At 42.4% G+C, this 25,885-nt stretch overlaps 1 protein-coding gene across 1 annotated transcript; it reads left to right on the forward strand.

The window, feature by feature from the left end:
- Nucleotides 1-47: 47 nt before the first annotated feature.
- hcn2b (hyperpolarization activated cyclic nucleotide-gated potassium channel 2b) lies at nt 48-24,897 on the forward strand. Its single transcript, XM_019896767.1, has 8 exons — nt 48-1,108; nt 2,012-2,435; nt 5,480-5,641; nt 10,844-11,062; nt 15,987-16,133; nt 17,019-17,259; nt 18,969-19,133; nt 21,466-24,897. Exons 1-8 carry the CDS (start codon nt 423-425, stop codon nt 22,338-22,340), a joined length of 2,919 nt encoding a protein of 972 aa, XP_019752326.1. The 5' UTR covers nt 48-422; the 3' UTR covers nt 22,341-24,897.
- Nucleotides 24,898-25,885: the final 988 nt, after the last annotated feature.

Raw genomic sequence — 25,885 nt, forward strand, 5'->3', positions numbered from 1 at the left:
ATTTTGGGAAGGTTTCTCCTGACATGTTAAAAAAAGTGAGGGGTTGAGTGGACCTGAATGTGTGTGGATTTTTTTTTTTTTCGAGCGCGACTGTTTAAGTGTAGTTAAGTATACACAAATATGTTGCATGAGTGTTTTGTGCTTTGAAAGTGTTACTCTGCCACTATGCGTGTTGTTTTCTGTGTTTGCGTGTGCGCGCCAGTGTATTTGCACGCGAGTATGTTTGAGGAAGCGTGTGCGAACGTGTGCGTCGCGTGGTTTGTGAATGGGTTTGAGTTTAGTGTGTTGGCCTGTGTGAGTGAGAGTGCGCTGTGTGCGCGCGCGTGTCCCAGTGATGGGAGAGGAGGAGTCCAGTTTCCCCTCACCGGGCGCGCCCCTCTCAAGCTTCCGAGGATGTTCGACTTGGAGGAGGCACCTGCACCATGAAGAGACGCTTGCCGGGAGGAGGCGGGGCCGCCAAAAAGTCCAACAACAACGAGCTCTTGCTCCTTCACGACGAGCCCTCGGAACCTCACGACATCGTCGGCGCAGCTTCTGCTCGACTCTTCCAGAGGGATGCGCGGGACTCGGTGGCACCGGAGTCTACCGCGCTAGGACGCCAAGCCGGCGGTATGATATGCAACAAGAACGGAGACTGTCGAAGGGAGCCCACCAGCTCGGGGAGCCTGTCCTCACTCATATCCCGACAAGAGAAGCACTCCGATGGGGGAGTAGAAGCGGCCGAGGGCGGGAAGGCTGCGAGCATGGATGGCCCCGCGGGGGCAGAGGGACCCGGGGCCGAGGTCAAGAGCCCCGCTGGTTCGGAGAAGAAAGACTCCCGGGTGTCTTTCTCCCACGCGCCCGGCGGTAGAGGGCACACCTCGGCTCAGCTGTCCAGGAAGTCGTCCGCGAAGGCGGTGTCGGCGGAGGACGGCTCCTTGATCATGGCCGACGCTGGCGAGTCCAACCGGAGCCAGACGTACATGCAGCGGCAGTTCAGCTCCATGTTGCAGCCAGGGGTCAACAAATTCTCCCTGCGGATGTTCGGCAGTCAGAAAGCGGTCGAGAAAGAGCAGGAGAGGGTCAAGTCGGCGGGCAACTGGATCATACATCCGTACAGCGACTTCAGGTAGCAAGTGGCAACGCTGATACTGAACCAAACTTCGAATGCATACACCACATGAATATAGAGACAATAATAACAACATATTCAGATAGTAGTGGAGTGGTTTAAAAGTTTCAGGACTGAGGACAGCTACGTTCAAGAGACCATCTATCTCTCCCCATCATCTATGCACTCATCTATCTGTCCCTCCATCCGATCAACTTTTTATCCATTCATCGAGCAACCTCTCCACCATACATCACCAATCCATCACTATTGCTAATTTAGCCACCTCTACTCATCTGCCCATGCAACAATTTCTCTGCCATCCATCCATCTCCCCACCTAGCTCTCTATCAATTACACCATCCATCAATCCAGCCATCTCTCCATTTATTTTTCCATCTTTCTAATTTGTTAGAGAGTCAAACTGTCTCCATTATAAAACTATAGCGGCAATGGTATAAAATTGATTGCAATGTTTACTATTGTAAAATAAAACAAAAATGAAATGAAACTACCGTATTTGCCACTTAGCGGCATATTATTGGTCCTAGTTAAATGGGTAAAGCCTTTGACATTAAATGAATTGGATTGTTCATATTGACCCTTTAGGAATTCGCATTGAGTTCTGGTTCTGTTTATTATCACACTTCCCCTCATTGGTTGTCATCAGCGGTACCCTTCTGTGGTGGCAAAAAGCCCAAGAAAAAGCCAAACACACACGCAGACTTAATTGTTTGGGATGCTCACTGAGCTGAAAATCATGCACGGTGACGTTTTGAACTGTTTTATATTTATGATTAAGGATGTATTTATTCTTATTTTGTGTCAATATTTTCCCACAGCGTTTTGGTTGCACTCCAAACCACTTTAGCGTTGCAAGATTGTGTGTGATTGAGAGTGACATGCCTGTCCTTGGTCTAGGTTCTACTGGGACTTCACCATGCTGCTGTTCATGGTGGGCAACCTCATCATCATCCCCGTGGGCATCACCTTCTTCAAGGATGAGACCACCACGCCGTGGATCATCTTCAACGTGGTGTCCGACACCTTCTTCCTCATGGACCTGGTGCTCAACTTCCGCACCGGCATCGTGTTCGAGGACAACACCGAGATCATCCTGGACCCCAACAAGATCAAAAAGAAGTACCTGCAGAGCTGGTTCGTGGTGGACTTTGTCTCCTCCATCCCGGTGGATTACATTTTCCTCATTGTGGAGAAGGGCATCGACTCTGAAGTGTACAAGACGGCGCGGGCGCTCCGTATCGTGCGCTTCACCAAAATCCTCAGCCTCCTGCGCCTGCTCCGGCTCTCTAGACTCATCCGTTACATCCACCAGTGGGAGGAGGTAGGAACGCGCTGGTTTCAGTTTGAAAAAAAAAAAAAGTACTATCGAGCATTCTCAATATTGCAATCCAGAATATTTCCTTATTAATGTTATAAACTATAGGAAAGCACCTACATTGTTTTATTTCATGCCAAAAAAGAACTCGTGCACAGGAGATGACTTTTTGAATACAGACAGTGGAGCAACACATGTAAACAGACAATGTATCAATACACACAGCAGGCATATGTTCTTTCTACTCAACAAAAAAAAAAAAAAGACGAATATCACAACATCTTCCAGAGTCAGAGTAGCAATAAAAGAAACACTGCATGCCTGCATTCAACGGACTCCTGGTAGCCAAAGTGGAACAGCACAATGAATTGGATTGCAGTATTAATACCCCCATCATTATCTTCTTCTCTTTTCTTATTTTGTCTTTTTTTTTCCTCTCTCAAAAATTTACAACAATCATTTGGATTGAAAAGGGAAAACAAATCCTGAGAAAAAAAAATGGCATTTTGCCTGAAAAAAAATTGCGATTACAGTAAAGCTATACTATTACCCATATATTCAGGAATGCAATACGCAATGTCTTGTGACCAACACGGCAGCTGATGTCACTTATACTGTACTTAACTTGAGCTGCTTCGTGATCCCCAGCATACGATTGTTGACAGTTACTTGGAACCGGGACTTCAAAAATAACCTTGGGACAATGAGCCACATGCTGCTGCACCACGTCTAATGACAAAAACATTATTAGATGATCACATGTAAGCAGCATGTTCCCATTACAACTGCTAAATCAGTAGTACCAACCAAAGATTGTCTCTCAGACGAATTAACATCTAAGTCGTGTGAACATGTACATCATGTTATTGTCAAAGCCCGCCCGTGACATCAAGTCATTGTAAAAGTAGAAGCTTCAGTGGGCATAAAAGTCTACGAGAACATCAGAACAACTTAATTTGGGAATAATCAGAAATCAAATGGTTGCATTCATCAAAATGTGAATATGATTGGTTGATCCTGTGCATTGGCACATCCCCATTTATAAGAGGGGGTGCACACTTGTGCAACTGCATAATCAGACTTGTTCTATTCAACTTTGCCTCCAAAATATTTTTTTTCACACACACACACACACACACACACACACACACACACACACTCACACACACACACACACACACACACACACACACACACATTACTCGGCTACATAAACACAGTTAACCTCGGTGCACTGTTTGTATTTGTGCACGCATGTTAAACATAAATTCCATCCTTTCTTTTTCAAGATAACTGAGCTGCTGTGAATCACTGAAAACAACCACACAGCCTTTTAATTACCAAGCGGTAATTTGAGCTTGGGGAGAAGCCTAATTACTGTCTCCGTCACATACAAACAACTACGTGAACCGCACTTAGTACATGCATCACATCAGCTCACATCAGCTCGGGGTGGTTTGGCAACAATTATGTAAAACATGTCATGATACTAGGGGAATAACAAAACATATTTTGCGGGGGGGGGTCGGGGGGGGGGGGGGCATCATTGTTCTGCAATAAAACCAAGTTAAGCAAGAAACCAATTCTAGACCTGACCACCACTGAAGATTGGGTGGTCGCTGATGTATTATTGCATATTTTTTCAGAGAGGTAATGTGTGTGTGTGTGTGTGTGTGTGTGTGTGTGTGTGTGTGTGTGCGTGCGTGCGTGCGTGCGTGCGTGCGTGCGTGCGTGCGTGCGTGCGTGCGTGCGTGTGTGTGTGTGTGTGTGCGCGTGTGTGTGCGCATGTATAGAGACAGCGATAGGCATTGCCGGGAAGAAGCGGAACAATTTCCTGAGGCAGGAAGCTCTTTTCATAGGAGCTCTTCACTTGCTGGCACGAGGATGCTTTTGTTTTAGGACAGACTGAGGGAATGTGTGTGTGTGTGTGTGTGTGTGTGTGTGTGTGTGTGTGTGTGTGTGTGTGTGTGTGTGTGTGTGTGTATAAGTGTTTGCTTGTGTGTAAGTAAAAGTGATTGTTGTTGGAAATTTTCCAAAACAAGCATGTGAACAGATAACACAAGTGTCTTGAGACTTGGTGAAGCAGCATGTGGCTCATTACTCAAGGTTATTTTTGCACTCTCCGTTCCGCGTAAACGATTGTGTGTTCGTAGTCGGGAGGCGGCTCGTATTTTAGTAAAAGTGTGATAGCAGCCGATTGCAATCGTGTGTGTATGTTGGCTGGTCGTATATTCTGACACAGAGTGCAGTGTGTCATGGACACGCGACCACTTTCTGCTCGAGTATCATGAGGGGAGTCGAGGTGGGGCGGGGGTCCATTTGTGAAAGAGCTGCATGAATCATGTAAAGGGGATGCCGCTCGGGTCTCCTTTTTGCCATTGGACCTTGAAATTGTAAGAAGCATCGCTGTCTCAAAATAGAAGTTCAAGTCCCAACCTGTCATTCCTGAAATTTTGACATCCAGCTGCATCTTTTTTGAACAAAATATTTGGTTCAAACAAACATCACCTTTGTATTATAGATTTCATTGATTGTACGTTTATTTTCACACCCAAAAATATAATTTTCAATTCTATTTCTCATTTTCAAAAACAAATCCACAATTTCACTCAGTTGGTGTTTGTGCTTTGTTTTAATTTTTAATTGATTTTAACTTTGGCAACAAAACACAATGTTTTATGTGCCCAACCTTGAGTTAATTAATGTACAGTTTTAGTAAATTCTTTTTTTTTTTTTTTTTTTTGCACTTGGATACTTTTTCAGTGTAATCAATGGACATTTTGTTTTAGCATTGTAATGAATGAATTAATTAATTGACACAGATTTTCTATTTGAACAGAATCCCTCTTCATACCGCTCACAGAGTTACCAAAATAAATAAATAAATTGAAAAAAAATCATATGTAATCGTAACCCATGATCTGATTTTACCCAATATATGGTTATTCGTCACATTAACATGATCAACTGCGGCAGCAAATGACATCGCTATGAAGTTCGTCAAGTCCTGACAAGTAACCCAAAAGGAATAATGGACTTCCTCCCGCCAGATCTTCCACATGACGTATGACCTGGCCAGTGCCGTGATGCGGATATTCAACCTGATCGGCATGATGCTGCTGCTGTGTCACTGGGATGGCTGCCTGCAGTTCCTGGTGCCCATGCTGCAGGACTTTCCCTCCGATTGCTGGGTTTCCCTCAACAAGATGGTGGTAAGTACATAGTCACTGTCGTTAAATTTATATCGATACCAAGATGATTATGTTTTGCAAAAAAACGAATGAAATTGTTGAAACTAAAATTGAAAAACATTTTCCTAAATGAAATAAATAAAAACAAGAAATATATATATCTAAATATATGTTTGAAAAACAAAACCGAGCTGAAATTTCCTCTTATGTTTATGAAACTAACTAAAAATAGCTACAAAGCTCGAGCAAAAAAGTCCTTTGTTTTCATTTTTGTCAATGAATGTCTTACGTGTGCTTTAGGGGGTTCATTTTAAATAGATAAATTGTCCATCTGTACAGTGCAAAAGAAGGTCAAACAGTTGTTTGAAAGTCTTTTTTTTTAACTGTATAACACAATACTTCATAACGCTAGTTATGTTCTGTATAAAATTTAATTTGGTGTTCAAAAAGTCTTTTTTCAAACTTGAGTCTTGAAAAAGAAGGGTTCGTCTTATAATCAGGGCTGTCTTATATTCGGGACAATACGGTACTAAAAAAAATTTCAACTACAGCAAAGCATTTTCGATCAAATAAAAACGAATAAAAACTGCTCCAAAAATCTGTTAAAACTGACTGAATTTACAAAACAAAAGTCACAACAAAAAAAAAAAAGTAACTGTAGCAAAAAATTCTAAACTCTTATAACCTTGGCATTTACTCTATTGTCAACATTTCTTTTGAAGACTCTGAGACTTCTTCACTGATGTTGTTTGATGTTCTTGCTCTCAATGACGACCAATTTTGTTGCACATCCGTTTAATACCTATTATACACATTTTACATGCAGTATTGATTCAGAATGTTACGATAAGGGCGATATCACGATATCGCAATCTTAAAAATTGGCACGATATCTTCGTGGTCATGTCATGAAATAAAATGCAGCTCACCAGTTCAAAGTGCCAGGTTATTTTCTATCTGTGCAGTTCCAGCACCCTCTGGTGGTTAGTTTATTAGTGCAGTTTAATTTGAATTAGGCATATTTTGGCCATCTACGTTTCAGACCCCCGCTCATCGCCAGATGAAGGGGAACATAACATGTTTGAGGTTTTGTTTTTTTTTGGTGTATTTTGGATTCTACAGAATCATCATAATTTTGTCCATCAATAATCGTAATTGGTCACTGTAATTGCTCTTTTCGTCCCATTTCATCTCCATTCAGAGTAGAACCGGCATCATTACTCTTTCCCTGTAGAAAGACCCTCCAAATTGCAGCGTTACTGCTCCAATAAACAACAGATCGTCATTACGAAGGCATTTGAAGCTTCGAGGTCCACCTCCTGCGAGTACTTTTGATGCACGTCTCTGAGAAAATGGCAGAAATAATGACTGTCGCGGAGTTGAAATGAGCCTTGCCGCACAGAATTTTGCAACGCGTCCAACGAGGAGAGATTCTGGCAGTTAACGAACTCCCTCAGATCATCAGCGGGAAGCACAGCCCATCCAAAATCCTCATTAGGATGCTTTTTATAATATTTAATTTTCAGCAACACTCACTGGAACATTTGGTACCGCACATGCACACAGTGTCATTTGTGTTCACCAGCCGTCAAGTCAAACATGACTTCTCACTTCTCACTTGAGCTTGATGGCGGTAAAAATGTGCAGTTTTTATTTTTGAAGTGATAATGTTGGCTAAATATGCAGACCAGAAAGTCAATGAAAAACAAAAAGATCAGCACCGTTTGATTGACAGTGATCCTCATCTGGCAATGTTTCTCTTTTTTTGCGTCGAGGCTCCATATTTTGGAAGCATTACGGTACTCTTGATAAAATAAAAGCGCATTTGTCCCCAACTAAACACACATTTTGCTCCTTGATAGAGTTGGAAAGTGTTACTGGTTGGCGCTGATAATAAGTCTTGCTTGTCATCATTTGCATGCCAACATTTTGTCACTTCCACCATTCAGATGTTGGCTTCGTTTCTTAGTCGTTATTCCAATTAGACCAAATAAACAGTTTTGAGGGCGTTCCAGTCAACTCGCCTCACTTTGTAGGCACTTTCATGCTGTTAAGGTGTACATTTGAGCCTGATCTCCACTTGGGACAGTGGCTCTCAAAACTTTTTTACATGTACCAAGTACCGCCTCAAAAATGACTTGGCTCTCAGTCGCGCCATAATACCGCACTTTGGATAACATTTGCACTCTCTACACCGTTTCCACCCCGTTGATGAATTTCTCAGTCTATATCCATGAAAGTGTTCAATTTGGTGTTGATCCAAATTTGGATTGTTTGGCCTTGGTGGAGGTTTGGATTTGTGCTCTTTTTGTTTTGCCTCGTTCTCAATGTCATGGCGGCATTCAAGGACCCGCCCCTGTTCTTTGCAACAACAACAACAACAAAAATCCTCCATTCATGCACTTACTAATAAACAGCAGATGGGCCAATTAAGACTGCGGCCATCATTGAAGTGCCGATACCGGTATGTGTTCTTTGATATGTCCGTACATCCATCAATCCATTTTCTGTTGCGTTTGTGCTCACTGCGGCTGAGCTGGAGTCCATCGCAATGGACTTTTGAAGAGAGACAAGGTCCAACCTGGACTGGTCAAGAGTCAGTCTCTGCTACTTCCTGAAGTATATTCAGAGATAGATAGAACACAATAAACACTGGATGATAAAAAAAAAAAAAAAAATCACCGCGAATATTTGAGCTGAAACTGATACAAGTCATTCATTTAGTTCAACTTGAAATACTTCATGTAGCACATCTGCCTCCGAGTTCATAGGTTGTCAGTTCAAATCCCAGCTCTGTCCTTTATGGAGTTTGTATGTCCTTTCTAAGAACTTTCAGGTTGAACTAAAAGGACTGTTTGCGTTGTGTAAATAAGCCAATTCATTTGAATTTCAGACCGCTTGAAACTAAACTAAACACGTATTTTGTTCTTGATTGTGTTGGAACCCATTGACTCATGTCACTTATAATAAGCACGATGGAAAGGATTTTGTTCATCGATTCTCTCCCCCACCATTTATCATGCGGTTGTCGGACATGTTGGTGTATTAGAAACAAAGCACTTTTTAAAGAATGGATCTGAACATAGCTCGCAGGTGCTTTTGTGTTGCTTAACATATTAAAAGTCTAAATGGAGCTCTGCCAAGCAAGATAAGCTCTCTGTTGTTGCTTTTGGATGTCAGGGACGCTCTGCACACTGTCACACATGCGCGCGCACACACATGCGCACACGCACACACTTGTATAATGACCCCCTATCATACATCATTGACGTCTCATACTCTCATTGTGCCGCCATCTAAATGTATTATCTGCAAATGCATGTAAGTGGCAAATTAGCCATTCAGTCTAAAGAAAACGGCCACCACGATGAACACAAGCCCCTTTATTTTATTATGCACACCCCGCTCCCAAAGGAAATGCACCGAATCCATCAAAGAAACTAAACTCATACTGAAGGTGATATATGGCCCTGTTGTCCGTGCTCATTAATTAAATACATCAATTTATTGTGCTGGCACTCGATGATAACTTTGGAAAACGTTGCTAAAAGTTAAATCACAGCACGACTCGATTCAGTTTTATTGAGAGAGCAGCCATCCCACTGTTATTTGAATCCGCTTTATTCTCATGACGGCCGTGGGCTTGCGATCACAGCTTAAAAAAAAACAAAAAAAAAAAACAACAACAAACGACAACCACAGTTGCGTTAAACTGCTGTTCAGAAAAAACGAATGTAAAAAAAATTAAATAAAATAATCCTATAACAGTAATAACAAAACTTAAAAGTACTGAAAATTTAGCAATTTAGGTGGCGACACATGATCAGCTAATCATGTCCTCGTCTGTAGATTTAGTATTTTTTGATGAAAGATGGATGTATGGATGGATGTTATTTCGGAAATATACCATTGAAACAACGCCCGCCCTCCTCCCAAAAAATTGAAACAAAAAAAAAATCTGACTAACCATTATTCATGTTTTGTTTGCTTTTCGATGTTGACATGTCTCATGTGTTATTTTAGAAAATACATACCGGTACTTTAACAGCATAAAAGAAAACATTTGTATGCAAAAATATCCATAATGACCACTCCTACTTTTCTTTTGGACACACTATATTTTGAATGATCATCATGGCCTTTAACTAATGCAAACATTTTTTTAAACTTCCAACCTTTCATACACACTGTTTTTCACGTTACACACACAGATCAACTTTCCATATGTCACTTGTGGGGAGCACCACACACACAGACAGCCAAGTATTCGTATTCCCAAATGAATTATGCAATCTTATCACACACACAAGCGATGTTTTATTATATGTTTATGTCCATGCATAGTTTTTTGCAATGCTGTGGTCATCTTTTTATGTTGTTTATCCAGCAGGAGGGTGCATCAGCCAGCTTACCCCATCTGGAGCCCCCCAATGTTGAATTAATTGGCTCTGTAGCAGCTATTGCTCTCTGTAATTGGTCCATGCTAAAAAGGTGTGTGAACCGCAGATGTTTGGACAATGTCAGGATGAGTAGTGCCAGCGGAGGCCTTTCCTTTTCTGTAATGAACCCACGACTGGGGACATTTCGCACCAGCCGAAGCAAACTAGAGTAGGCAGATGCGGGCTCGCCGCTAATGAGGGGCTTCTTCCCGCTCTTCCTCTTCGAGACAAAGCTGTATTTGATCACGGGTGATGATGATGATGATGATGAGGATGATTAGCCTTTCCAACCAAACAATCACCAATGCTCACAGTGATAGTACTCTTGAAAATCTCACTTCCTGGAACATGCGAATGCATTTCCTCCAACAACTTAGCCTGGCGGACAACAGTATCCCTTGTGGTGCCTTCCAGAAATAAAATTAGAAACTTTTGGTGGATAAAAGTGTGTTAGGACCTCAGAGAGGATTGCCTAAATTCATGGATAGTATCTCTCTTTAGCCCCTCCCACTATTTTTCAGGTGATATACAGCTACTGGTGGCTGTACTGGTGGCTTCAGTCCATCATGGTGTGGCACCGCGATGCTACCAGATGGCGCTACAGCAATCATTTTATATTAGACATGGCTTTGGCCTGAACACAAAAGTAGCAAATCGCCCCTCCCCCCCCAAAAAAAAATCTGATACGCATATTCGCAAATGCTAAACCGTGATGGTGATCGATGTTCAAGACGTCTTTCAATTCCATCCGAAGTAGGTTGATTGCCCCTCGGCTCTCTTCCAGAACGACACGTGGAGCGAGCTCTACTCCTTCGCCCTCTTCAAGGCCATGAGTCACATGTTGTGCATCGGCTACGGACGCCAAGCCCCCGAGAGCATGTCGGACATTTGGCTCACCATGCTCAGTATGATCGTAGGGGCCACTTGCTATGCCATGTTCATCGGCCACGCCACTGCACTCATCCAGTCTCTCGACTCGTCCAGGCGCCAGTACCAGGAGAAGGTAAGGACGTCCTTTTTTTTTTTTTTTTTTTGCGGGGTGGGAGTAATTTCATTTTGGTGTTTCTCAATTTCCTTCATATTTTAGATCACAGCGCAAGAGTGACAGCAATTTGAGAGCATTTTGACTGATTTTCCAACACTATAGAATAGTGCGTTCAGTTAATTATTTTTTATATTGAATCTACCAAATGAAAGAATAGACTCTTCTTTCACCAGAATATTTTTTCCATTCTTTAGTCAGCTAATCAACCACAAGTTTTAAGAAATTCAGACGCTTTGCCCAAAATAGCTTTTTGTCTAAACAAACGTGTCTCATTCTTTGCTGAGATATGTTTTTTCTGAATTCAAAATGATTTTGCGTGTTCAGAACTGACCAAACAAATCATTAAAATTAAATGTCGCTACCACATCCAGCAGAGGAGGCGAAAGTAAAAAAAAAAAAAAAAAAAGCCCACTCTGCGTGATAATTGGTTCAAACTTTTTGTAAAGTGGAACGGTGTGGCTAAGCAACTCATGATTTTTCAGTCTAACTAAAGTGCCGTATTTAGAATTGTCTCCTTGGTGCCCTGTTTTTTTTTTTTTTGTTTACAATGTCTTTTGGTCTTGTTTGCTAATGAACTCAGCTCCAACTTGTTGCTATTTGCAGACTCCCACAGTGTCACTACTATCCCTGGGGGGTGAAATGTATGCTGGCCCGCCTGTTTGTGTTCATTTGCTTGGTCCTAGCTACTTTACATCTTTTTTTTTAAAATGTCAACCGGTATAATTGGACTGAGGTGGAAGGTGTCCTGTTGTGTCCTTTGAAGACCCGATGGTGCAGCGTTGTTTACCTGGAGTTACCAGATGTGGTCAAACATGACATTCTCTTCAAAGTAGCTGCAATATCCACAAATGCAACGGATATATATTGCTGCACCATGTCAGAGGAATTGATTTATGGTTGGGCTGCAGGGGAAGTTCTCAAAGCAGTGTTTTTAAACTGACTATGGAAGGCATAATTGGGTAAATAGTCTGCTGGCTGCTTTACTGTAGTATCTGTCTTCTGTCAGTAACTTCTACAACAGTCAATTTCCTTTTTTCTTTTTTTTTTCGTCCACTAGCAATTTAGCAACATGGTGCGAGATGACCACCCTGGAGGCTCGTAGATAAGAATACAAACAATGTCAATTGACAAATGTTTCTGAAAATCAAATAAGGTCCAATATAAGCACCGAATTAAAAAAGAAAAATCAAATTTCTCAAAGTTTGTTAAAATGAACTTTTATCCAGATCCACATCAAAAGTGAATATTCTTAAAATAAGTGGAAAATTATGTCCAGTACAAAAAAAAAAGCTCAGCATAATGTAATGCAAAACACCAAAGATGTGCTAATGAATGACTATTTGAGCACAAACGGTGGAGCAACATATTTAGACGGACAATACAACAGTACTCTCAGGCATATATTATTTATCCTTTGCAAAAAAAAGGGGCATTTCTTTAGCTTACTGAGTCACTTGTTAAATTCCTCTTCATGTCCTAATATGTTTATGTTATCCTGCCGCCAGTTTTCCAAAGCACGCAAACACCTGAAGGAGCATTGCAGTGCCCATTTGAATTGAAACAAAAAAAAAAATGTGGCAACACCTGTTTGATTATTTAGCGTACCACACATCATAGAGGTAGGGGGGAGAGGAATGGCCAGAGGGTCACATTTGTCCACAATGACTTTGTGGTCCTCTCTTCACATGGAGGTGAGCGCTGCCTTCGTCTTGTCTTCCTCCACGTCTTCATCTTCAGTCCTCGCATCCCCGCCGCACCTCCTTCATTAATTCACCCTTGAGTGTCTAGCGACGCAACCATCTGCCCGCGGAGGTGACACATGGAAATGGGACACTGACTATTATGTAACTGAACCCCCCCCCCCACCCCCCTTTTTATGGTGCAGTGATGGGGAGCATGTGATCACCCCCCCACGAGACCAACAGTGATGAGTACACAGTCACTAGACCTTGACTCAAAAAGGGAGAACTTGGCTAATCACGTTTGCAATCATTGAGGCCATCGGGTACCACAACCACCGGGTACAGAGACACCTTGTCATCAAGCTGCATTCGAGAAAGCGGACATTTTAGACCCCGTCTAGTAGACGGGCATTGCAAGGCTACCCAAAATTGGATTTTTTTTTTCTTGGAACTGGAAAAAAAAGGCATCAGTATACATGTGTCAATCAGAGTAAGCGCAATTAAATGCAACCCCTCGGTCACACACGTGACGCATAGATTTCTTTAACGTGGACTTTTACGCTACACCAACTCTCGGAGCCCGGTTGACTTTTGAGTGACGCAGCCGCTAATCTCAGACTAATGCCGCGGAAATCAGAAAGTCAACAAAACTTCCAATGACAACAACTTCTTAAAAGAGGCGGCGGGCGCGAGCGAGCGAGCTGTCATTTGGCTTTAATTGAGAGTGTCACACACTCTGACTCCCCAGGCTGCAAACATTTAATAGGGGCCGCCTGGCTTATCCCACTTTGGCGCTTGTATTGGTCAGCAGTCTTGAATTTTAACCCTTACATGCACCCTGTAACCTGATAACATGATCAGCTGTCCTCTGTAGTAACCGCTGTCCCTGAAAAGGTTCATTTCTAATAATTTTTTTTTAAACAATATAACTTTTTATTCTTCAATGTAAAATAACACAAACATACCAAAAGATATGTTGGTGCAACAGTGCCACCTGAATATAATTTTTAAGTTTTTTTTCAATGCTAATAAAATTTTTTTAGAACTAGGGGTAATTTTGTGCTATCTGATGTTTTTTGTTGTTGTTGATTTTAATTAATTATTAATTAATTTTATTAAATGCAATTAATGTGTTGCTTTCAAGTACTTTCACACAGAATGCAAAGTATATCCTCATGCAGTATACCAAGACTAATTAATGTTTAACCCTTTCAGGGACAGCGGTTACTACAGTGGACAGTTTACCATGTTATCAGGTTACGGGGTGCATTCATATTTTTCCTAAAATTCACAATATTTGAAGTGAACGGTGGACTTTCATGCAGTTCAACAAGAAGCGAGAAGCCGCGAGGAAGATTTGATGTGTGAGTGGTTGTTGATGCCGTGTCCCCTGACCCTTTCCTTGGAAAATACCCCTCAATCCAATTGACAGTTGAGCCCACAGAGCCATGACTCACGCTGCGTGACACACACACACACACACACACACACACAGACAGGCACGGCATCATACATCAAGGTTAATACGTTCCTAACAGAACGTCATTGGCACGGTGTACGACAGGTTGCAATGTTTTAATAAAGCAGTGGCGAATGTGCACACACTCGACGAAGTCCTTGCGTTACATTTTAAAGCTCCAAGAGGTTTCTCGTCAGCAGTCTCCTGGTCTCAATTATCGAGCAATCTTCTTCAACCCGACTGATTTTGAAAAGTGTCAGTCTGTGAAAAAAAAAAAAAAAAAGTGGCCTGTGCGCACATGGTACTTTTTTGAATTCTACCAGAGATTATTTTCTTCCTGAGACTCTTGAATCTTTAGGGGATTGTTTTGTTTTGATTGCCACAAGACCTCTATTTGTTTTAAAAAAAAAACCCAAAAAAACCACATCAGGCACAGGTCAGCAGGCCAATTATTTTCTTCTGTTGTTTCTTCTATCTTTGCAGAATTACATTTGCTATTTCATAACAAGAATTGAGATGGAAAGAAAAGGGGATATAAAAAGAATGCACATCCCTTGTTCAAATGCCAGGATGTCGAGACATATTTCCACTGTCCACTGTAGTGACCACTATGCATAAAAATTAGAGGGACAATTTCTTCCATGCTTTTCCCATATTTCCCATTATTTCCATACACAAAACATATGGATGCATTCATTTTACACACATCATGATTCTTCTTCTTTTCATTCCAGGATGGTGGAAAATGCATATGTCGTTGTAGCTATGATGTCTGTGGATGGGGAATCATTGAAATCTTTGTTCCGTGGCGGACACGCCGTCATTCCACTGCCAAGAAGCTTCCATCGAAGCATCAAGAGACATTGTGTTTGCATTCGCCACATTCCATGTATACATCAAGGTCGACTGTCTGCAGAGGCAAACATGACATACTCTTTTATTTGCGCATGCCCTCGCCTTTGCCTCCTTTTATTTATTCATTAATTCTGGACGTGGAATCATTGAGAAAGGCGTGCCTTTAGTCATGAAAAAAAAAAAGAAGAAGAACAAAGGTGCCTGGGGGAATATGGTCAAAGTATTTAATATTTCAGGGCCACAATTTATTCCATCTGAATAAAGCATATGAGCAAGCTATATTGATGCTATTATGAGTCAACGAAATGCACATTCAATAGTATATCAGTGTAGTGGTAATTGTATAGCTCATAGTATCAGTGGGACAGAAGTCATAGAATTTTTAGTCGCAAGATTTGCATGTCGCAGTGTTTTAACGTAGCGTCTCTCTGCGGTGTAAAATCTCTCCTCTTTGTGACAAGACATCAACTCGCTTGGAGTTTCCCAATTGTTTATTGTTTACAGCAACAATTATACAACCGAAACAGCCGTTTACAGCAACATTATGTGGTCGTGATAAAAAAAAAAAAAAACACACACACACACACACACACACACACACACACACAAAAAAAACCAAAAAAAAAAACCGATGCGATTCAGCGTCTTCGAACAGCAGGTGTCACGTTTCAGCTAATTGCCTGGAGGAATAAACAGGTCACGTGCTTCTCGTGTGAATCCGCGTTTCTCGCCTGAATATCACGAAGCACTTCTTTTTTACGTAGACCTCTGCTCGTCAATCTGACATAAATATGGACAAACGTTGTGTGCGCCTCTCCTCTCTCCCCCCACCCCCCAAACCCCACCAACCTCACCCCCTTCTTATCTTCCTCTCCGTGGCGTTCAGTATAAACAAGTGGAGCAGTACATGTCGTTCCACAAGCTGCCGGCAGACTTCCGGCAGAAGATCCACGACTACTACGAGCACAGATACCAGGGCAAGATGTTTGATGAGGAGAGCATTCTGGAGGAGCTTAATGAGCCTCTCAGAGAGGTAGCCGACACACACACACACACACACACACACACACACACACACACACACACACACACACACACACACACACACACACACACACACACACACCCCCTAAGCCCATTAGTCAGTCTTTGCCGCCATGCTGCTTGAATATTGATACAGTTACACCAGCAGTCACCTTTGGTGTCTCTTGTTAATTAAGTCTCCTTAAAATAGTAGTAAGTGCAAGTAAAGGGTCAGTATTTATCATCGGGTTTTTTTGTTTGTAGGATTAAAAAAATGTAATTTAAAATATTCGTCTAAATTTATAATAAGGCTGAAATTAGTATTATATTATGTATGTGCATAATACAATAAATTAAACTGAAGTGGGGCATATTATAACCTTTACTCACTCAATTATCTAAAGTAATATAGAAGAGAAAAGATAAAATAAGGAAAGATAAAATAAATATGAAACCTCTGGTGGATGTTGTTTGTTTAGCGTACTTCATCGTACTTCATCAATTACCCTGCAGAACTGTGCAAACAAGAATCAAGGGCTCGCTTATGAGAATACAATAGTAAAATTTTAACGGCAATAAATTCAGAGTTATGAGAAAAAAAATTGTCATTTCATGATGATAAAGGCATGATGTTGTAATAAGGATAAAGGCTTACTATTTTGAGGGGGAAATGTAATTTTAGAGAATATCGCCTTAAAGAAAAATGTTGCAATATTATGAGAAATAGACACAATTTAAAATTCTGAGATTAAAAAACAACAAAAACAAATCTTAATATCATATGGAGATGTTATTTAATACAAAGTGAGTCATATAATAAAGTGGTTATTTGTGAAAATAAAGGCATCCTGTCAGAAGTCTGATTATTTTAACGGGACGTCGTCGTCCCGATCAGGAAATCGTCAACTTCAACTGCCGTAAGCTCGTGGCCTCCATGCCTCTGTTCGCCAACGCCGACCCCAACTTCGTGACGGCCATGCTGACCAAGCTGCGCTTCGAGGTCTTCCAGCCGGCCGACTACGTAGTGCGCGAGGGCACGATCGGGAAAAAGATGTACTTCATCCAGCACGGCGTGGTCACCGTCCTCACCAAAGGCAGCGTGGGCATGAAGCTTGTCGACGGATCCTACTTTGGAGGTAAGCACCGCGATGGGAAAAACCCTTTCAACATTTATTCCACATCCATCTTATGTTTCTTGTAATAGTACACTCTCTTTATATATATATATATATATATTTATTTATTTATAATATTGAAGTGCAATGTTTGTCCTGAATGTCATTCCAAACACGCACAAAAATTATTAGACCAACTTCACGTTACAGAATAAGACGCCGTATAAGCACAACTAAGCCATCTCTGCCATCTAGTGATGAATGCTGATATTACAACTTAAAACTGCAGGCAAACTCTGCGTACTTGTAGTTCGACACACACACACACACACACACACACACACACACACACACACACTGAATCTTACAAAGAGCATACTACAGTGGTTCTTTACCTTGTTCGAGGTACCGAACCAACAAAAATATGACCTTTTACAAATTCAAGACACAAAAAAACGCATTTATTAAAAACAGACAAAAAGTAAATAACATTTCAAGACATACGTTTTTTTTTAAATTTTACGACGTACTATCACGACAGTCACACGTATGCCATACTTGTAGGTTGACCTAAAGGTGGTGTGCTCTCGTTAGCACGACTAAGACGAGTTTTGTCTCACGGGTAACATGGAGTTGACCTCCGAGTATGCCAACGTTGTCGTAATATCATACGGAAGAGGAATTTAGGAGTGTACAAAGAGTCCACTAGTCCGGACAAAGAGCATACTAGTGCTTTAAGCTGCATAGTGCAGATATCAAATAAATATACGGATATCAGACGGCATTCCATACAGAGGTGGCAAAACTACTTGCACTGTACTAAAGTAGAAGATACTTGTGTTAAAAAAACAAAAATAAAACAGACTCTGGTAATGGTAAAAGTAGTGATTAACCCTTTCAGGGACAGCGGTCACTACAATGGATAGCTTATCATGTTATCAGGTTATAGGTTATCATTATTGTTGCATGAAAGGGTTAAACTCCTGTCAGAAAGTATTTGTACTTGGTTACTTCCCGACAAAGAAGACAAAGAAAAAAAAAAACGGCCCCGTCAGCATCATGCGTAATGCAGGTGCAGCCCATTGGAGCAACACAATAGAGATGATGATGATGATGATGATGACGATGACGCGGTCATTTGTCATGTCTCCCCACTTTTCATGAGTGCGCACATGGACACTCTCGACGGTATTCGGGCACGTGGTTGTCAAGACGACGGGTCAAAGAAGAAGAAGATGCAGAAAGAAAGAAGAAAAAAAAAGTGAACGTAATGGAGCTTAGCCGGCCCGCTTCCAAATATAGCGTGCGCTCCATTAAGGCAGCCTGTCAGCCTGACGCCTCTCACAGTCAGCGGGTCGAAGTAAAAAAAACATATTGACCCAGTAGTTCCTGAGATGTACAGTAAGGGTTCAAAGAAAAGGCGTCCATGCCCTTTTTTGACAAAGTCATTAAAATTCAGGGGGCCGTAGCTCCCAAACCCAGACTCGGATTGACCTAAGATTTGAGATTTTGAGTTGTGCAAAGGCGACCCGGTGGACGAGTGGTTAGCGCATCGATTTCACAGTACAGAGGTTCGATTCCAGTTCCAGCCTCCCTGTGTGGAGTTTGCATGTTCTCCCCGTGCCTGCGTGGGTTTTCTCCGGGTACTCCTGTTTCCTCCCACATTCCAAAAGCATGCACGGCAGGCTGATTGAACAATTGTGTCCATTTATTTTCCTTCTCTTCCGCAGAGATCTGTCTGCTGACCCGCGGTCGACGGACAGCCAGCGTGCGGTCGGACACGTACTGCCGCCTGTACTCGCTCTCTGTGGACAACTTCAACGAGGTCTTGGAGGAGTATCCCATGATGAGGCGCGCCTTTGAGACGGTCGCCATCGACAGGCTGGACAGGATAGGTGAGTCCATGTGATTGGATGACGGATGTCACCTGTCTTTGGGACTGCAAAGGGGTCGGAAGCCACTCACCCTTTTTACCCCTATAGGACTACTTTTGTGATCTATTTAGCAGCTTGTGCTTAGGCAGTTTCAAAGGGGAGTCATAATTGTTGTCGGAAAGCGTCTTAAAAATTCATCCCGAAAGATTTTGGTTCCCTGGTATGATGAAGACACAGGTTGAGAACCGTGTCTTGTTCACAAAAGCCCGGGAGTCATTCACGAGAGGAAACGAAGCATAAGGAACGGCGACACTGACTGATTGCTGTAATGAATAGCAACGAAGATGTGTCATGAAGGGAGCCTGAAAATGTATTCGCAGCCGGGTTTGATTTCTTCTCACTGGAGACGTGTCACTACACTGAAACACCCTCTTAGCACATCTCACACCTTTTTCTCATTCATTTAAACTAGCATGGATACATTTGTGTGTGTATGTGTATATATGTACATGTATATGGTTTTTAGAATATCATGGCAGGCCAGATAAAATGATCTTGGAGGCCACATATGGCCCACGGGCTGTCAGATCCCCGCCGTGTGCTTGAATTAAACAAGCGGTCCCCAACCTTTTTGCCTCATGGACCGGTTTAATGTCAGGCAATATTTTCAGGGACCGGCCTTTTAAGGTGTGACGGATAAAAACGGTGGTATTTTCGAAACATAATAAACACGAATCATGACACGAGGAACGTCCTATCTGGCACCAACGCTCTCTGGTCGCTATGGTAACGTTTAAACGTGCCTTCAAAATAAGGTACACTGCAAATACAAAGTGCATGAAAAATACGACTCGTCATCTCCGCCTATTATGCAGAGTGGGCTTGATGCGTGGGAATCTCCCGTTGAGATAAATCCGTATTTACTTCTGATACTATTAAATGTAGCCTTCTTTTTCTTCAAAGTCGTAGGCTCCTTTTCTGTCTCCTGGCAGCCTTTTCCCCTTCCCAAAGAAACTTTCCAAAGACGTTTTTACTTATTTTGCTAGCTCCTTGGTTTCATTTTAGCGCTAACCTATCACTTGACCAAGAAGCGCACCTTGACCTGCGTCAAGAGTGACACACTGTCGACGGATGGAACAGAGAATCCGGTAATTTTTCAAAATAAAACATCTTTCAGATTCCGAAATAAATAAAGCAGAAGTAAGGTAAATTATTTATTCTTTCTGGGCGGCCCGGTACCAAATGACCCACGGACCGGTGCCGGTCCGCGGCCCAGGGGTTGGGGACCATGGCTTTAAACTGTTCCGTTGCAACGACTTTGGGAGAAGATTGACAGTCATAGCCATGTTCAGAAATGCCCTCGATGCTCCCTTTCACAAGTCAGCTCGCCTTTATATATTTGTAAAACGTCCCAGCTCCTCTCATCTGTTGCCATAGCAGCCACATTCCACACACAAGCAGCCCGCCGGTCAGCTTGCGAATTTGGCGGGGTGTGTTTAAAACGCTAATCAACCAAAAACATTTGCCCTATGCACTCAGTGGACGATAATCACCCAAAGTGCCTTCTGTTGTGTGTGTTTGTTTGTTTGTTTGTGGGGGGGGGGGGGAATCAAACAGCAGCTGCGCCATGAATACATAATCTGAACAGACTTGAAAATAATGACCCAATCAATGCATCTCCGTGCGTTAACAGTATTCCAATATCAGCATCTGGTTTCAAAGCATACGGCACGCTTCAAAGATTTCACAATCAATCATCCCTGAGCATGAATACTTATTGAGGATCCATACAGCTGTCAAAACGTCAACCGCCACATAAACACAAACACGCGCTTTGGATTTCATTGCCTCATGTCCTCAGTGCTGGTGAGTGAAATGTCAAATATTACGTCTCGTATACTTCCTGTCATTCAAAAGTATTTCTCGCATTTCATTTGTAGTCTGTTACTTTGTGTTGCTTTGGAGATATTTCAAAAGGAAGCACACCGAGTATGACACTGAATGCATCAACGGTGCCTGAACAACAGATGACAAATGAAAATCTTAGTCGGTCAAATTTCCTTTGACCTTTTAAGAAGGAAAAGAATCTCTTTGTTTTTCACGTTCAAGGACACCGCAGCCGTTTTGAATGCATCAACGATGCCTGAACAATAGATGACAAATGAGAATCTGAGTCGGTCAAACTTCCTTTGACCTTTTAAGAAGGAAAAGAATCTTCTTTGTTTTTCACGTTCAAGGACACCGCAGCCGTTTGTCTGCGGGATGTTGTGGGTCGACGGTCTTGAACCGGGGTCCCCATGAGGCCCTCCGTTACCATAGCAACAACACGACCACGTTTTCTTTCTCATTTTAGGCAAGAAGAATTCCATCCTGATGCACAAAGTTCAGCACGACCTCAACTCCGGCGTGTTCAACAACCGCGAGAACGAGATGATCCAGGAGATCGTCAAATACGATCGCGAGATGGTTCAACAGGTGGACGTGCCGCGACCGCAGCCCTCGTCCGTAACGCCGCCCCTGCGCTCCGGGGTTTTTACTCCGCCGGGTTCCTCTCAACAGCCGCAAAGTTCCGCTGTCGCCACCTTGCAGCAGGCAGTAGCCATGAGCCTTTGCCCACCCGTGCAAGGGAACTCGGTGGGGGGTGGGACATTGCAGTCTCCCAGGATGATGAGGAGATTCCAGGTGTTGCAGAATGTATCCACCCCTGGCTCACCGTTGCAGTCACAGCTCCTTGCTTCCGGTGCCTTTGCCTCAGTCATGTCCAGCCCCACTGTCCAGAGCCCCCCTTACGGATCCAGCATGCTGGCTGGTCCCGCGACCGGCTCCCAACTGTCTTTGGTCCAGCAGCGACACAGCACGCATAAGAGCACGCATTCCTTGCCAATGGGGAGTCTCAACCAAGACACCAGGGCTCTGTCGGCCTCTCAACCCTTGTTGCCGCACGAGGGGATGCACCCGGGTGCCCCGAGTCCACCCCCTTCCACGCGGGTCTCCTCCACTTCCATCGGACCAGTTCAGACCCCGTCGGGTAACGCAAGTGTCTGCAGTGCGATACCGCATAGGATTGTGCTACCCCACCAGCTTTCAGTGGGAGCCTTCGGGACGGGAGGAGGTTTCGCCGTGGGAACACCCGTCGGGGACTTGGTACGGCCCAAAAAGGACTCCATCGCGAGCCTTCCAGAGACGGAGCACATCAAAGTACGATCCCGGTTATCCTCGAATTTGTGATCATACCGAAAGCCTTTTTGGACTTCACGAGGGGCTTGACATGAGGAATATGAGGAAACGGAGGTGCGCCAGCGGGACTGCATGAATGTATGCAATGATTGACTGGCGGAAGTCGACTCTGAGACAGTATTTAACTTTAGACACTTTTGCATTGAGTTGTTTCTACTCACAGATATAAAACTAAATGCACAGAATGATAGCGTAGCATAAGCGCACCCACCCACATTTGCCTCCTTTGCGTAAGGTAAGTTCACAATGCACTGTATGCCTCAATATCCTTGTATCCACTTTGTTTGACTGAGGACTGGAATAAGAACAGGAACTTGCGTCTGAGTTTCTGATTCACAACGCTAGCTTTAAACACCGTGCTATAATAGAGACGTGTGTCATTAGCATCCATTACAGAGCTCAGTCTTCTAGGCTCAAATGTACGATGGTAGACTGACTAATTCTTCTGTGCCGCATCGAAGTGTCGTATCTGAAGTTCGATCGTATTGTAAAGTTTTGGCACACAACAAAGCAAAAAGTTGACTGAACAATCGCTCCTAACTCAGAAATTGGTGCACTCATCAAGGCACTTTAGCAATCAACAAAAGCCAGAGCAGTTCTTAATCCAATCTGACTTTGGGCAAGAAGTAGAGTACAGCCAGGACTGGTTGCCAGCCAATTACAGGGCATCGTTCTTACCCCCCAAAAACAAAATACCAAAACTTAATCTAATCCACCCCTGCGTCGATTTAGGCTGTGACTCACGCCAGACTTGTACTGGGCAAGAAAACAGAGCCTCAATTATTTTGTCTCTAAAATTCAGTGGATCCTCTGAGATCAACCATGTGGAATTCAACCGCATGCTTTTTTTTTGGACCCTTAATCCCCCCAAAAATGCATTTTGCAGTTCATTTCATCCATTCTGATGAGCTGTCAACATATAAAACTATCATTAAAGCATATTATTAAAAATCAGTCAATTGCCTAAAGTGGACCCGCCGTCATAGCTTGTGCAATGTAAACACAGTTTGGATCAACGGCCAAGTGCTTCGGGCTTTGAGTGGCGGCTCACCCGTGCCCTCAAAGCCCCAATAAGGGTTCATCGGATGCCACCGATTTGTGTCCAAGCTCTCGCTGTCTCTCAATGGAATGGGACATTCCATTCAGCTCATCTCCTTAATGCCGGCTGCGCCATTACCGCCTAATGACAGTAGAAAATGGAATCCCTCGGGTCTGATAGGGACTCTTATTAATTCCCCTTACACTGGAATTCATTATTCTGCGCCAATAATGATTTCTTTCCCCCCAATGATGATGATGACACTTTTCATTTTGTTCACTTTGCGTACTGTATCTGGAGACTTTCAAAGCGTTTTATTTGAAGCAGCATTTTTTTTTTCAGGTCAGTTGTGTTTTTGTTTATGCCTGAACAATGCTTTGGTGGAACCTATTTTTGGGTGCTTAAAATTACACTGGAAAGCTTTTTTATTTTACTAAATGATTTAATCAGATGCAAGCAGGCTTTGGTAGATGATTTTTTTTTCTTTTTTTTTTGCGCTGATTCCAAATATGCGGCATGGCTCAGTGGTGGAGTGGTCGTCTCCCCAACCCAGAGGTTGGAGGTTTGATACCTGGCCATTGCGACCTTGTCGAAGTGTCCTTGAGCAAGCTACTGATCCGAAGCATTTTACGTAACACTAAAGAAGACTCGAAATTGTCCATAGGTGTGAATGGCAGTGCCAACGCTTATTTTTTACGTGCCCTATGATTGACTGGTGACCAGTCCAGAGTGTATCCCACTTCTAGCACAGCCAGGAGCTCAGCTGCACCCGAAATGAGGACAAGCGCCACAAAAAAAAGTTAAAAATGGACAGATGGACGATACAGTACTGAGAATGTGGTGCAATAAGAAACCGGGTTGGATTGTAAAAGGAATACAAATTGTGAAATCCAAATATCTCCGACAATAAATCAAAATCAATATTCACAATCGGGCTGCTGAGAACTATAGGCTAACTCCATATTTTTGTCTTTTTTGTTTTTTGCTTTTTTTTACGTGGAGTGCAGAAATGAACAGCAGATGAATATTCGTCGATTCAACACTTTTTTTTTCCCTAATTCCTTAGTGCAACGCTAGGTTGCTCGTGAATATCTAGCTAGCATTTCTCTTTACTTTTCCACCGCAGCAATATAACAAGTACATTTTCGAACTGTTGGACCAAGGGCAGCCATGATGCAAAGTGTTTTTTTCCATACAGGGAGATTTCTTATTGCAGTGAACTGGAAGTAGATGTGATTTACTTCGAGCTTCTTTGATTAGCGTATCCACTCTGCAAGTCCAAAACAAACTGTGCATACCTACATAGTGCCTAGCATTATACTGTTGTCTCCACATAATATATTCTTTGTGTGTGTGTGGCTGTCCAATATTTGTCCCTTATACTCCACATTTCAATGCAATAGAATAAGAATAAAACACAGTATAGTTGAGTACAGTCAGTGTGATTTCTAATGCTTCCTGTTCCAGGAACTCGATTTTTTGCATGTCGGAAAAGCACCGCCCCCAAAAAAAAAAGAAAAATCAAGTGACCCCATTTTTTTTTAATGCAATAAAGGATTGTGAAGGTGCATATGCCAATAGTTTTCCCCCTCTCACACAGTTTGAGTGATTTCCGAAAAAAAATAATCTAGAGAGGCGCAATTCCAAAAATAATACATTTTTCATTTAATCAGAGCTGACAGACCGCGCAAAAACAAATACCTTTCAACTGAGCGATAGGACATTGGCGGACACGAAGTGGTCAATCTCCATCATAAACAAGCAATCATCAGTTTTATGAAATGATGTAACGTATAAATAGGTGAGCAGATGTGATCAACTTCAACGACGCTGAAAGGCCGCTCACTCGGAAAGACAGTCTGAGCGGCATCTCCTCGTTTGTTTGGGCACGTTGTTCTTAAAAGTACTGTTCAGACTCCGCTTGCGCTATTTTTAAAGTATTCCATGTTAAAAAAAAAAAGAAAAAAGTTTCTGAGGCTGTGGAAAGCTTTTGTGATGACATCTTGTTTGAACAAGCGTGTTCTTTGTACTTTTTTGGGACGGTTGTCACATCCTCCCATGACAAAGGAGGATGGAGAGCCACACTGAAAAGAAAAATAAGACTATCGGAATTATTATGAGACTAAAGTATCATTTTAAGTTGGGTTTTTTTTTTCCGCAGAGAGAGGCCTTTTTATCCAGAGGGGGGAAAAAAAAGAATTTAATCGTAGTCATATTCTTGTTTGACAGGTTTACATGAATTTCCAAGGAAATTTTTTTTGTGAATTAGAAACTTTAGCCACATTAAAAAAAAATAGAAAAAACATCAGATTTTGTTGTCTCTTTTTTTCTTCCTTGAAAAACTTTTTTTCCGTGAAGGTATGACATTTTGAAGTCATATCTTCACGTGAAAATGTTTTCAACATAAATATTACAAGATTATAGTCTATATTCAAGGAGCAGAGATGAAAGTGGACTTTTCTGAAGATTGCGGGGAAAAAAATTATACCTATATATA

This window comes from Hippocampus comes, unplaced genomic scaffold, assembly GCF_001891065.2.
Source record: "Hippocampus comes isolate QL1 unplaced genomic scaffold, H_comes_QL1_v1.1 scaffold22, whole genome shotgun sequence".
Classification (NCBI taxonomy): domain Eukaryota; kingdom Metazoa; phylum Chordata; class Actinopteri; order Syngnathiformes; family Syngnathidae; genus Hippocampus; species Hippocampus comes.

Coding starts and splice junctions, on each gene's coding strand:
- hcn2b (XM_019896767.1), top strand. CDS start 423: ATGAAGAGACGCTTGCCGGGAGGAGGCGGGGCCGCCAAAAAGTCCAAC. Junction 2,436..5,479: donor ACATCCACCAGTGGGAGGAG/GTAGGAACGCGC, acceptor TCCTCCCGCCAG/ATCTTCCACATGACGTATGA. Junction 17,260..18,968: donor CGACGGATCCTACTTTGGAG/GTAAGCACCGCG, acceptor TCTCTTCCGCAG/AGATCTGTCTGCTGACCCGC.